The sequence below is a fragment of the Bos taurus genome, chromosome X, assembly GCF_002263795.3.
Source record: "Bos taurus isolate L1 Dominette 01449 registration number 42190680 breed Hereford chromosome X, ARS-UCD2.0, whole genome shotgun sequence".
NCBI classification, from domain to species: domain Eukaryota; kingdom Metazoa; phylum Chordata; class Mammalia; order Artiodactyla; family Bovidae; genus Bos; species Bos taurus.
The window spans coordinates 66,219,580-66,233,880 of record NC_037357.1 but is presented as its reverse complement, the minus strand read 5'-3'; the positions used below and the strand labels follow the sequence as shown (position 1 = coordinate 66,233,880).

At 37.8% G+C, this 14,301-nt stretch overlaps 1 protein-coding gene across 4 annotated transcripts in view; it reads right to left on the bottom strand.

The window, feature by feature from the left end:
- CHM (CHM Rab escort protein) overlaps positions 1–14,301 on the bottom strand; it is a 249,791-nt gene that overhangs the window by 167,789 nt on the left and 67,701 nt on the right. For 2 of the 4 annotated variants that reach the window (NM_001205389.1, XM_010821807.4), the window contains exon 3: positions 1,178–1,250. The exons of the other annotated variants lie outside the window; for them this stretch is intronic. In NM_001205389.1, the coding sequence (NP_001192318.1) occupies positions 1,178–1,250 (73 nt within the window). The remainder of the gene's footprint in view (positions 1–1,177; positions 1,251–14,301) is intronic. 4 annotated transcript variants of the gene reach the window in all.

Sequence of the window (14,301 nt, the reverse complement as noted above, 5' to 3'; positions counted from 1 at the left end):
TAAAAGCTTCTGCACAACAAAAGAAACTATAAGCAAGATGAAAAGACAACCTTCAGAATGGGAGAAAATAATAGCAAATGAAGCAAGTGACAAAAAACTAATCTGAAAAATATAGAAGCAGCTCCTGCAGCTCAATTCCAGAAAAATAAACGACCCAATCAAAAAATGGGCCAAAGAACTAAATAGACATTTCTCCAAAAAGACATACAGATGGCTAACAAACACATGAAAAGATGCTCAACATCACTAGTCATCAGAGAAATGCAAATCAAAATCACAATGAAGTACCATTTCACGCCAGTCAGAATGGCTGCTATCCAAAAGTCTACAAGCAATAAATGCTGGAGAGGATGTGGAGAAAAGGGAACCCTCTTACACTGTTGGTGGGAATGCAAACTAGTACAGCCACTATGGAGAACAGAGTGGAGATTCCTTAAAAAACTGGAAATAGAACTGCCAAAATGACCCAGCAATCCCACTGCTGGGCATACACACCAAGGAAACCAGAATTGAAAGAGACACGTGTACCCCAATGTTCATCGCAGCACTGTTTATAATAGCCAGGACAGGGAAGCAACCTAGATGTCCATCAGCAGATCAATGGATTAGAAAGCTGTGGTACATAAACACAATGGAGTATTACTCAGCCATTAAAAAGAATACATTTGAATCAGTTCTAATGACGTGGATGAAACTGGAGCCAATTATACAGAGTGAAGTAAGCCAGAAAGAAAAACACCAATACAGTATACTATCGCATATATATGGAATTTAGAAAGATGGTAACGACAACCCTGTATACGAGACAGCAAAAGAGACACAGATGTATAGTACAGTCTTTTGGACTCTGGGGGAGGGGGGAGGTGGGTGATGATTTGGGAGAATGGCATTGAAACATGTATAACATCATATAAGAAATGAATCGCCAGTCCAGGTTTGATGCAGGATACAGGATGCTTGGGGCTGGTGCACGGGGATGACCCTGAGTGATGGTATGAGGAGGGAGGTGGGAGGGGGGTTCAGGATGGGGAACATGTGTACACCCGTGGCAGATTCATGTTGCTGTACGGCAAAACCAATACAATATTGTAAAGTAATTAGTCTCTAATTAAAATAAATATATTTTTAAAAAATAAAATAATTAACTAAAAAAAAGAAAATAAGGTAAGAATTTTACCTGGTGTTCCTTTAGCCAGGACAACAGACCTGAAAAGCTAAAACTGGCCCAGTTTCCTCCATAGTAGCTTCTTCTGTAACAATTAAAAAAAAAAAGTAAATGAAAGGTTATAAAAAAATCTAATCACTGATATTCATCCCTATTCATTTTTAACACTGCTACCTCAGAGTTCAAAAGTACACATAATTACGATGTGGAGAATCAGAGGAGGTAACAGAACAAAATAAATGGAAGTGGGACTTTCAGGCTTCAACGGTAACTTTTCATTATATAAGGCATTAAAAAATCTCTTTGGCTTCCTTGGAACATTCTGCACTGATCAAGTGTCTCTGAGCAGGTGATAATGAACAACATTTTACTTCTGAGTTAATAAAAATGGCTGGGAAGAAAATCTTGGTAGATCTCAAAGAAGGCCACTGGAAAAAACTGCTAAGTTTTCCACAAGCAGTAAATATCCACTGCCAGCACCACCAGAGAACTCATCTCACGTGCATAAATACATAAATAAATTTATTTATACATACACATATTACTGGCTACTCTAGTGGTAGACCCTGTGCCATTCTAAGCCTCCAGGGCCAAAAATAAAACTAGATCCTGAAACAGTTATTCACATCAAGACTTCTGTGATAAGTATAAGAAGAACAATATTTCTACTGATAACTGAACTGTTCTTCACTCCACAGCGCTGTGAAAATCAATCCATTTTATAAAACCCAGAGATCTTCTAGCTAGGATCAGATAAACCCTGCAGACACTGGACTCCTAATTAATTTCTGTTAGTAGCGGACTTCCCCTAGAGAAGGAAATGGCAACCCAGTCCGGTATTCTTTTTGGAAAATCCCTGGCAGACTACAGTCTATGGGGTCGCAGAGAGTCAGACACAACTGAGAGACTAACACACACACACACACACAGAGTAGGAGATACTGGGCTTCCATATCCTTACAAAATTCATCATGTTACATTGATTCTTTGTATGATGAGTCCCCAAGTACATTAAAATCCACCTATAATATTCACTCTAGTTTTGAGAGATTGTTGGTTTTGTTTTCATTTTTGCTTCTCTAGATCTTTCTCTAAGAAAATAAAAATTTATAAAAGGCCTTTTTAAAACAAAAACTAAAATCTCTAATAGGAAATCTAAAATTACTCATCCATAATATTACTGAATAGTCTCTCAAAATCCCAATATAGATTTTTCTTCAATCAACTCTTGATTGATCTTAAGAACAATCAGTTTTACCCTCAAATTTTTTATTAAAATCAATGCTTGCTCTAAGAGAGAAAATGATTAAACCAAACAACTGTGAAAGTAGACCTACTAATAACAGATCACTACTTATAATCTGATAGTTCTCTTGGGGATAATGCATATTCATAAACTGTCCATATCCTGAGAAAACTTTAAAAATTTAGATAGAATTTCAGCTATACTCTCAATTCCAGTTGTTGGAATCAAGAAAGCCTAGAAGCAGTGATACCTTGGATCAGAGACAACAGGGAAAGAAAAAGGTGGGCAATAGCCAGTACAGAAGAGAAGGAGGGAAAGAGAAGGATGTTAGATTTAGGTTTTCCAAAGCAACTTTATACTCTCTTCTCCCTTGCCTGATAATAATTCACTTTTGCCATCCCTTCCTGTCATCTAAACATCAATACAATACTCAACAAAATTTTAAAATGCCCTAAGTATTGAAACAAATAAACAAACAAAACCCTGAGGCAGTGATAAAAAAGCCCCACTGTCTTTATATATTTTGCTGAGATATTTAGATTTGTTTTCATTGTTATTCTTCAATTGCTAAGTTGTGCCCAACTCTTTGTGACCCCATACATTACAGCACGCCAGGCTTCCCTGTGCTTCACTATCTCCCAGAGTTTGCTCAAACTCATGTCCATTGAGTCGGTAGTGCCATCTAATCATCTCATCCTCTGTCACCTCCTTTTCCTCCTGCCTTCAATCATTCCAAGCATCAGTGTCATTTCCAGTGAGTTGGCTCTCTGCATCAGGTGGACAAAGTATTGGAGCTTCAGCATCAGTCCTTCCAATTATATTCATGACTGATTTCCTTTAGGATGGATTGGTTGGATCTTCTTGCAGTCCAAAGGACTCTCAAGAATCTTCTCTAATACCACAATTCAAACGTACCAATTCTCCAGTGCTCAGCTTTCTTTATGGTCCAACTCTCACATTCATATGTGACTACTGGAAAAACCACAGCTTTGACTAACAGAACCTGTCGGCAAAGTAATGTCTCTGCTTTTTAATATGCTGTCTAGGTTGGTCATAGCTTTTCTTCCAAGGAGCAAATATCTTTTAATTTCATGGCTGCAGGAATTCCCATCTCTTTAAGAATTTTCCATAGTTTGTTGTGACATTGCAGTCAAAGGTTTTAGTTTAGTCAATGAAGCAGAAGTAGATGTTTTCCAGGAATTCCCTTGCTTTTTCTATGACCCAACGGATATTGGCAATTTGATCTTGGTTTCTCTGCCTTTTCTTAATCCACCCTGTACATCTGGAAGTTCTCAGTTCACGTACTGCTGAAGGCTAGCTTGAAGGATTTTGAGCATTACCTTGCTGGTATGTGAAATGAGTGAACTTATATGGTAGTTTGAACATTTTTTGGCATTGCCTTTCTTTGGGATTAAAAGGAAAACTGACCTATTCCAGTCCTATGGCCACTGCTGAGTTTTCCAAATTTGCTGTAATATTAAGTGCAGTGCTATAACTGCAGCATCTTTCATCTTTTGAAATATCTCAACTGGAATTTCATCACCTCTACTAGCTTTGTTCATAGTAATCCTAAGGTCTACTTGACTTCACACTCCATGATGTCTGGCTCTAAGTCAGTGACCACACCATCATGGTTATCCCAGTCATTAAGACCACTTTTGTATAGCTCTTTTGTGTATTCTTGACACCTCTTCTTAATCTACTCTGCTTCTGTTAGATATTTGCGATTTCTGTCCTTTATTGTGTCCATCTTTGCATCAAATGTTCCCTTGGTATCTCTAATTTTTTTGGATATATCTCTAGTCTTTCCAATTCTATTGTTTCCCTCTATTTCTCTGCATGGTTCACTTAAGGCTTTCTTGTCTCTCCTTGCTATTCTCTGGATCTCTGCATTCAGTTGGGTATATCTTTCCCTTTCTCCTTTACTTTTCACTTCTCTTCTCAGCTATTTGTAAAGCCTCCCTCAGACAACCATTTTGTCTTCTTGCATTTATTATTTTTTTTTCTTGCATTTTTTTCTTTGGGATGGTTTTGGTCACACCCTACTACACAATATTGTGAACTTCTGTCCATAGTTCTTTAGGCACTCTGTCTACCAGATCTAATCCCTTCAACCTATTCATTATGTCCGCTGTATAATCATAAGGGATTTGATTTAGGTCATACCTGAATTGTCTGGGCTTCCTCAGAAACTCAACTGTAAAGAATCTGTCTGCAGTGTAGGAGATGGGTGTTTGATCACTGGGTTGGGAAGATCCTCTGGAGGAGGGAATGGCAACCCACTCCAGTATTCTTGCCTGGAGAATCCCATAGATAGAGGGGCATAGTGGGCTACAGTCCATAGAGCTGCACCGAGTTAGACATGACTGAAGCAAATAAGTGCACATGCATATCTGAATGGTCCAGTGGTTTTCCCTACTTTCTGTAATTTAAGCCCAAACTTTACAATAAGGAGCTCAAGATCTGACCCACAGTCAGCTCCAGGTCTTGTTTATCTTCAGCTGAGTTTATCTTCAGCTACAAACAATATAATCAATCTGATTTTGTTACTGACCATCTGGTGATGTTCACATGCAGAGTCATCTCTTGTGTCATTGGAAGAGGGTGTTTGCTATGATCAATCAATGTGTTCTCTTGGCAAAACTGTTAGCTTTTGCCCTGCTTCATCTTATATGCCAAGGCCAAACTTGCTTGTTACTCCAGGTATCTCTTAATGTACTTTTGCATTCCAATCCCCTATAATGAAAAGAACATCTTTTTTTCTGTGTTAATTCAAGAAGGTCTTGTAGGTCTTCATAGAACTGTTTGATTTCAGTTTCTTTGGCATTAGTGGTTGGGACATAGACTTGGATTACTGTGATGTTGAGTAGTCTGCCTTGGAAACAAACCAAGATCATTCTGTCATTTTTGAGACTGCACCCAAATACTGCACTTGGACTCCTTTGTTGACTATGAGGGATACTCCATTTCTTCTAAGGGATTCTTGCCCACAGTAGTAGACATAATAGTCACCTGGACTAAATTTGTTCATTCCCGTCCATATTAGTTCAGATTCCTAAAATGTCAATGTTCACTCTTGCCATCTCCTATTTGACTACTTCCAACTTACCTTGATCCATGGACTTGATACTCGAGGTTCCTATGCAGCATTGTTCTTTACAGCATTAGACTTAAAGAGAAGGGAATACCAGACCACCTGACCTGCCTCTTGAGAAACCTGTATGCAGGTCAGGAAGCAACAGTTAGAAGTGGACATGGAACAACAGACTGGTTCCAAATAGGAAAAGGAGTATGTCAAGGCTGTATATTGTCACCCTGCTTATTTAAATTACATGCAGAGTACATCATGAGAAAGACTGGGCTGGAAGGAGCACAAATTGGAATCAAGATTCCCAGGAGAAATATCAATAATCTCAGATATGCAGATGACACCACCCTTATGGCAGAAAGTGAAGAGGAATTAAAAATCCTCTTGATGAAAGTGCAAGAGGAGAGTGAAACAGTTGGCTTAAAGCTCAACATTCAGAAAACTAAGATCATGGCATCCGGTCACATCACTTCATGGCAAATAGATGGGGAAACAGTGGAAACAGTGGCTGACTATTTTTCTAGGCTCCAAAATCACTGCAGATTGTGAATGCAGCCATTAAATTAAAAGACACTTACTCCTTGCGAGCAAAGTTATGACCAACCTAGATAGCATATTAAAAAGCAGAGACATTACTTTGTCAACAAAGGTCTGTCTAGTCAAGGCTATGGTTTTTCCAGTGGTCATGTATGGATGTGTAAGTTGGACTATAAAGAAAACTGAGGGCCGAAGAATTGATACTTTTGAACTGTGGTCTTGGATAAGACTCTTGAGAGTCCCTTGGACTGCAAGGAGATCCAGCCAGCCCATCCTAAAAGAGATCAGTCCTGGGTGTTCATTAGTAGGACTGATGTTGAAGCTGAAACTCCAATACTTTGGTCATCTGATGCAAAGAGCTGACTCATTTGAAAAGACCCTGATGCTGGGAAAGGTTGAGGGCAGGAGGAAAAGGGGATGACAGAGGATGGGATGGTTGGATGGCATCACTGACTCAATGGATATGAGTTTGGGTAAACTCCAGGAGTTGGTGATGGACAGAGAGGCCTGGCATGCTGCGGTTCATGGGGTTGCAAAGAGTCAGACACGACTGAGCAACTGAAATGAACTGAACTTACTTTCACCACCAGACACATCCACAACTGAGCACTGTTTCCTCTTTGGTCTAGCCTCTTCATTCTTTCTGGAGTATTTCTCTGCTTTTCCACAGTAGCATACCTAAAGACCTGGGGGCTCATCTTCTGGTATCATCTCTTTTGCCTCTTCATACTTTCATGGGGTTCCTGAGGCAAGAATACTGCAGTGTATTGCCAATTCCTCCTCCACTGGACCACATTCTGTTAGAACTCTCCACCATGACCCATTAATCTTGGGTGGCCCTACACCACATGTCTCATATCTTCATTGAGTTACACAAGGCTGTGATCCATGAAATCATTTTGGTTAGCTTTCTGTGATTGTGGATTTTGTTCTAAATGCTGTGAGAATGTTGTTTTTGCTTCTTCTGTCTTCCCTTTGATGGATGAAGAAAAGAGGCTCTGCCAAGCTTCCTGATGGGAATGAGACTTCTTTTAAGCCAGCATAAGTCCTAAGTGAGAAGCTCTGGCTACTGGGTGAAAGCTTTAACATCTAAGTAAATTTTTTAATGGCTATATCAATTTATAAGTAATAAATATATATCAGAAATTTGGCAATTAGGGTAGACAAAGGTTTTTCAGAAAGGGCACAGAAAGCAATAAAAACTATCAATAAATTATAATTCATCAAAGTGGAAAACTTCTCCACAAAATACATCAGTTTAAAAAAATGAATGGGCTAGGCACAAAGTAGGAGAAATATTCACAAAACATATCTGACAAAGGACTAGTATCCAGGATGTATAAAAGAACTCTCTCAACTTAAAAATAAGACAAATATTCAAATATTAAAGTGAGCAAAGAGATTGAACAGACATTTCACAAAGGAATACAGATGTGCTTAATGAACACATGAAAAGATGCTGAACATTATTGGGTAAATATACATTAAAATTGAACATGATGAAATACCACTACACACACACTAGAATAGTTAAAAGGAAAAAGATTTACAAAACCAGGTGTGGGGGTGGATGGGCAGAATGCTCTGGCATTTTGGTGGGAGTAAATAATGGTATAAAAACTTGGAAAACTGTCTGAAACTTTTTTATAAAATTAAATGTTTACCTAGCCTATGATCCAGTGATTCCATTCTTAGGTATTTTCACACAGGAAAGCACATGTTCACAAAAGACTTGCACAAGTTTTTTCATAGCATCTTCATTTGTTAATAGCTTCAAACTAGTAACAACTCAAATATCCATCAATAGGAGACTACATAAATAAGTTGTGGTATAGCCATATGATAGATACTATTCACCAATTAAAGGAATAAACTACTGATATATATAACAACATAAACGAATTTCAAAAAAACTTTATGATACGTAAAAGAAGTTTTGCCCCAAAAGAGTGCATTCAGCATGACTCCTTTTATATGAATTTTTAGAACAAGCAAAATTAATTGACATATGGTGAAAAACATTCTAAGAGTGGTTGCTTTTGAGGGTGGGAGTAATGGCAGAAACTGACTTTGAAGAGACATGAGGGAACTTTCTGGAGTGATGGCAATATTCTTTATCTTGATAAGGTTCTTAGTTACACAAGTAAATGCATTTGCTAAGAACTTATTAAATGGTACACTTAAGATCTGTGCATTTTACTGTAATTTTATCTGAAAAAAGAACTATAAATAACTAGCTAATGATAACGCATGCTGAAGGGTTTCAGACTGAAGGTACTAGACATATACAACTTAATGTGAAATGTCTAAAACAATAAGATGCAATAGTAGACAGATAAAAAAATTAATAATGGATAATCACATAATAAAGCAAATACAGCAAAATGTTAGGGGTAGAATCTGGGTAGTGGATACATAGGTATTCACAGTGCAATTTTTTCACCTTTTCTCTATGTATGAAAATTATCATAAAATCTTGAAAAACAAAAATAACCCAACACTGACCATAATGTGCCAATTTCCAAAATATCTTCTGCTATTATTAAAAGTCAAAAAAAAAAAAAAGTAAAAAGGGCCATCTTGCTGTTTCTTTCCACTAGTAAATGGCCTGAGGTCAGTTCACAGTCAAAATCTATTTTTTCCCCCTATATTTGGTCATATGGTTTTTGACAGAGGTAACTGGTTCTAGTATTTTTCCATGCAGCACCTATTTTCAACTATTCCTGTGGATATGCTCTTTAATATCAGTATCTTGTGACATCATCCAATTATGCATGTAAAAGGTGAAATATGGTTTTCACTACTGTGGTCTTGCTAACAAAGAAGGCATAATTATTAATAAACTCACTATAAAACCAAAGCAGATTTTAACTAAATTCATTTTGGTGTTTGCATGGTTTTAAATATGATTTAGAATACCCTAAAGAGAGAGCGAAAGACTTGAAGTATCAAAATTAATATGACAAAAAGAAAAATAAAAAATAAAAACATTATAATATGCACTCTAGAACAATTCCGCAACAGAAATAGTAATAATTAAAGCTTACCAAATACTTTCTTAAATTTTATTTTTAAAGATACAGTTTCAGAATTCTGACAATGAAATTCAAATTATAAAATACTACTTCTATACTCTTTAAAACTGTTTCTGTAATGAATAACAAGGATAGGTTACTGGTTTTGTTTTTAAAACTCACAGATACAATTTATTTTAAGGATAAAGGGAGAACTTCCTGACTGACAAAAAAACAGGAATGGAACATTTTCTGCCAACCTGGTGTCACAACTGTCTCTGTACATCAAGTAAAGGAAAAAGTAGTTTATGATGAAGGATGATGTTTATTTTTATTGCCAGGAACACTATTTTATATGATGAAAAGACTTCCTTAAAATTAGAGTCTCTGTGAAACTGGAGAGTGAGTATTCATAGCATTTAGACAGCAAACATAAAACTATTATCAATAGCCCTCTCAAGTTTCATGAAGGAAAAGTGACTCACAGTTTCCATCTAGAATAGTAAAAATCACAAATGGACATTTTTATTTTCAAAGACATAAAAGCCCAAATATTACAATACTGAGGTACAGCTTGGCACTGTGTGAAATGTTGACTTTACAATCATAGAAAACATGTTTCAATCTTTCTAAAGGTTCACAAATCTTACTCAAAGTACCACCTAAGTTTTTCCAGACACAGAAAGGAAATGAGTTATACAACTGTCTCCATTAACACCAACCAATAAAACAACAAAAGAAAAAATAGTATTAAAAGTTATTAATAAGACTTCTCTTCATTTACATAGTGTTTAATGTTAAAGCAACATTATTTTGTTTAATGCCTACTAACAGAAAAGAAAAACACTACAGGTGGAAATAAAGTAATAGAAGGCTGAGGATTAAATCTATTAATTAGAGAATATTAATTAAATCCCAACAATCTTTTCTCCTTCGCATCATAGTTACAAATCAGTATTGAATATTTAACAACAGCCATAGTTACATGATGCTAAATTACATCATGTATTGGGAAATGGCATCTCTCAGTTCAGTTCAGTTCAGTCACTCAGTCGTGTCCGACTCTTTGCGACCCCATAAATCGCAGCACGCCAGGCCTCCCTGTCCATCACCAACTCCTGGAGTTCACCCAGACTCACATCCATCGAGTCAGTGATGCCATCCAGCCATCTTATCCTCTGTCGTCCCTTTCTCCTCCTGCCCCCAATCCCTCCCAGCATCAGAGTCTTTTCCAGTGAGTCAAATTTTCGCATGAGGTAGCCAAAGTACTGGAGTCTCAACTTCAGCATCATTCCTTCCAAAGAAACCCCAGGGCTGATCTCCTTCAGAATGGACTGGTTGGATCTCCTTGCAATCCAAGGGACTCTCAAGTGTCTTCTCCAACACCACAGTTCAAGGGCATCAGTTCTTCGGCACTCAGCCTTCTTCACAGTCCAACTCTCACATCCATACATGACCACAGGAAAAACCATAGCCTTGACCAGACGGACTTCTGTTGGCAAAGTAATGTCTCTGCTTTTGAATATGCTATCTAGGTTGGTCATAACTTTCCTTCCAACAAGTAAGTGTCTTTTAATTTCATGGCTGCAGTCACCATCTGTAGTGATTTTGGAGCCCAGAAAAATAAAGTCTGACACTGTTTCCACTCTTTCCCCATCTATTTCCCATGAAGTGATGGGACCAGATGCCATGATCTTCGTTTTCTCAATGTTGAGCTTTAAGCCAACTTTTTCACTCTCCATTTTCACTTTCATCAAGAGGCTTTTGAGTTTCTCTTCACTTTCTGCCATAAGGGTGGTGTCATCTGCATATCTGAGGTTATTGATATTTCTCCCGGCAATCTTGATTCCAGCTTGTGTTTCTTCCAGTCCAAACAGGTACAAAAACACTGACAAAGGATAGAGTTACTGATATACAGGCACATTCATCTGGGAATCATTTTTTTTTATTAAGAAACCGAGCAGTTGAAATGTTTTCAGGCAGGTAGCAGATGGGGTCCAAACCTGCTCAAAAGAGAAGCAGAATAACTCAAAAAACCCCTATTCTATATTCCCTGATCCTAAATTCTTTTTCCTGGGATAGTAACCTTCCACTGACAGCATTTTTCATTTTCAAAACTGTTTTCACATGGATTCTTCCAGCAATCTTGTGAGGCAGATCAGGTGTTATTTTATAGATGAAGAACCTGAGAACTGTCTATGTAGAGATTAAGTCCATTCAGGGCCATACCGCTACAACTGGCAGGAGTGCCACTGAAACTTGGCCTTCCGAACTCTAATCCTATCCACTGCAACATAAACAATCCCAAACTTCTAAGCTGGCCTAGCATCAATGAGAACATAGGATATTATAATGGTAGCTGTGGTTCAATGAAGCCAAACACTTAGATATCAAACAGCATCTGGACCCAATTACTAAATTCACCTTTTCCAAACTGTATCCCATCAATAAAATCTACTGTTAACAGGCATACCAAAAAGTTGCAATGACACAATAAATTTAGAAAATGCTAGATGTGAGAAAGTAAAACCACCAGAAAATGGTTTAAGACAAGTTCCTCAGCACCATTAAATATGTTAATACCTGTTCTTTCCAAGAAGGAATAATTTCAGTTAACTAGTGAGCATTTTTTAAGAAACAGCATGTGGTTCAACAAAACATATTTTGAGAAATGCTGGTTTAAATCATGTTAAGGGGAAAAAGAAAAATAGGATACTTGATATGTTGAGCTTATCATTTTCAATTCACTATCTCATTTAATCTTCATAAGAATCCTGACAGACTGGTGCTATAATTATCACCATTTTAAAATTAGAAGGAAATAATAACAACCATGAAGATCAGTGTCTTGTTTTACTCATATAGCTAGGAAATGGCAAAGCCTGCACCTAATTAAGCCTAGCACTTAAGGCCCCTAAGCCTATGCTCTTTCCATTATCATAACACTGTCTGCTATAATAAACAGTATTGGAACATTTAAAGTTATAAACATAAGCACAAAATACAAATCTCGGAATCTGATATAAATAAAGGCAATGGGATATATTTAAAGACACTAGATGGGATGAAGTCTAATTTTTGTTTCACTTCTCCAACTCATTTGGATAATGAAAATTGAATAATAATTTCATGACTACATCTACTCCAATGCCAAACCTGGAAGGATTATTCATTTCTAGGATCCAAAATACAATCAATTTTATTACATATCTCATATTGAATGTGCACACATAAAATCAAAACATGCTTGCTCCTTGGAAGAAAAACTTTGACAAACCTAGACAGAGTATTTAAACAGAGATCACTATGTTAACAAAGGTCCATATAGTCAAAGCTATAGTTTTTCCAGTAGTCACATACGGATGTGAGAGTTGGACCATAAAGAAGGCTGAGCACTGAAGAATTGATGCTTTTGAAGTGTGCTGCTAGAGAAGATTTGAGAGTCCCTTGGACAGCAAGGAGATCAAACCAGTCAATCATAAAGGAAATAAACCCTAAATATTCCCTGGAAGGACTGATGCTGAAGGTGAAGCTCCAATACTTTGACCACCTGATGCAAATAACTGACTCTGGAAAAGACCCTGATGCTGGGAAATATTGAAGGCAGAAGTAGAAGGGGGTGACAGAGGATGAGATGGTTGGATGGCATCATCAACTCAATGGACATTGAGTTTGAGCAAACTTCAGGAGATATGAAGGGCAGGGAAACCTGGCATGCTACAGCCCATGGGGTCAAAAAGAGTCAGACATGACTGAGTGACTGAACAACAACAAACAACATATTAATGTGTACAGATACCTTTCTCTATATGCTAGGAGTAGGAAAATAATAGTGTGGCAGGTCTACTTATATCAATTTGCACACTGAAAGAGGCACTATTCTATTTAATTTTGGCTGGAGTATTACAAAGAACCATGACAACTTTCTGTCTTCCTGTTTGACAAATAACAGAACAGGCTAGGGAATATAACAGACTTACCCCTATACAAATGCTCACTTACTAAAAGCCCCACATACTTGTTGGGGCTTTCCAGGTGGCTCAGTGGTAAAGAATCCGCCTGCCAATGCAGGCGACACAGGAGATGCAGGTTCAATTCCTGGGTCAGCAAGATCCCTTTGAGGAGGAAATGGCAACCTATTCCAGTATTCTTGCCTGGAAAATTCCATGGACAGAGGAGCCTGGCGAGCTACATTCTATGGAGTCACAAAGAGTTGAACATGACTGAGTGACTGAGCACACACACAGAAGACAGAATTGGGATTCCCTGGTGGCTCAGTGGTGAAGAATCCCTCTGCACTAGAGGAGACATGGGTTATTCAAGTTCAATCCTTGGTTGGGAACATCCCTTAGAGGAGGAAATGGCAACCTACTCCAGTATTCTTGCCTAGAAAATTCCATCGACAGAGAAGCCTGAAGGGCTACAGTCCACGGGGCTGCAAAGAGTCAGATATGACTGAGCAACTGAGCACAGATGCACACACTACATATTTGATACACAAGAAAGTTACGCTCCTTTCACTATACCCTCATCCTAAGATCAAGGAAGGTCAGTCTCTTTGACAGAGTATACAGGTGAAATTCTAATGTGAGAGAGAAATACCAAGCCCTTACTTGATTTTTAGAGTCCTATATAGCTACAGAATGCTCCTTTGGCAATCAGATCAATCTACCAGAATGAAATGGCATGGTGTGTTTCCAGTCATTAGGGCTGGAGAAGAGACCTTCCTATGTTTAGAGTTACTAGTCATTCCACATTATTTCACCCATTCAAATCCATTTTTGACAACCAAGCCAGGTAGATGAGTGGGTAATGTACAAAGGTTGTCCTATCATCTATTCCTACTGACTCAATTATTACCAATAACTCTCAAATTGCTCTTTCCAATCTGGGCCCTTTGAGGAGAGCTCCAGACTCACACAATACTGAAGACAGGTATCATGAGTCACTTAGTTTATTGGACATCTCCATCCACTAAATATTCCAGATAAACTTTAATCTCTACATGTCCAAAAGACAAATTTATTATCTGTCCCAAACCCCCAGTTTGGTTTTCCCTCTTGGTTTCCCCATTTCAATAAATACCAACACCATTCTTACAGCTGCCAATGCTAGAAAACCTTGAACTCTCTCATCATCCCTCTCTCATTTTTCAATTCTAATTTCTCAAACCCCTTCTACCTTTGCCATCCTTACCAATATACCTTATTTCACATCCTCTCTCTTATTTGCTTTTTTTTTTTTTTTTTTT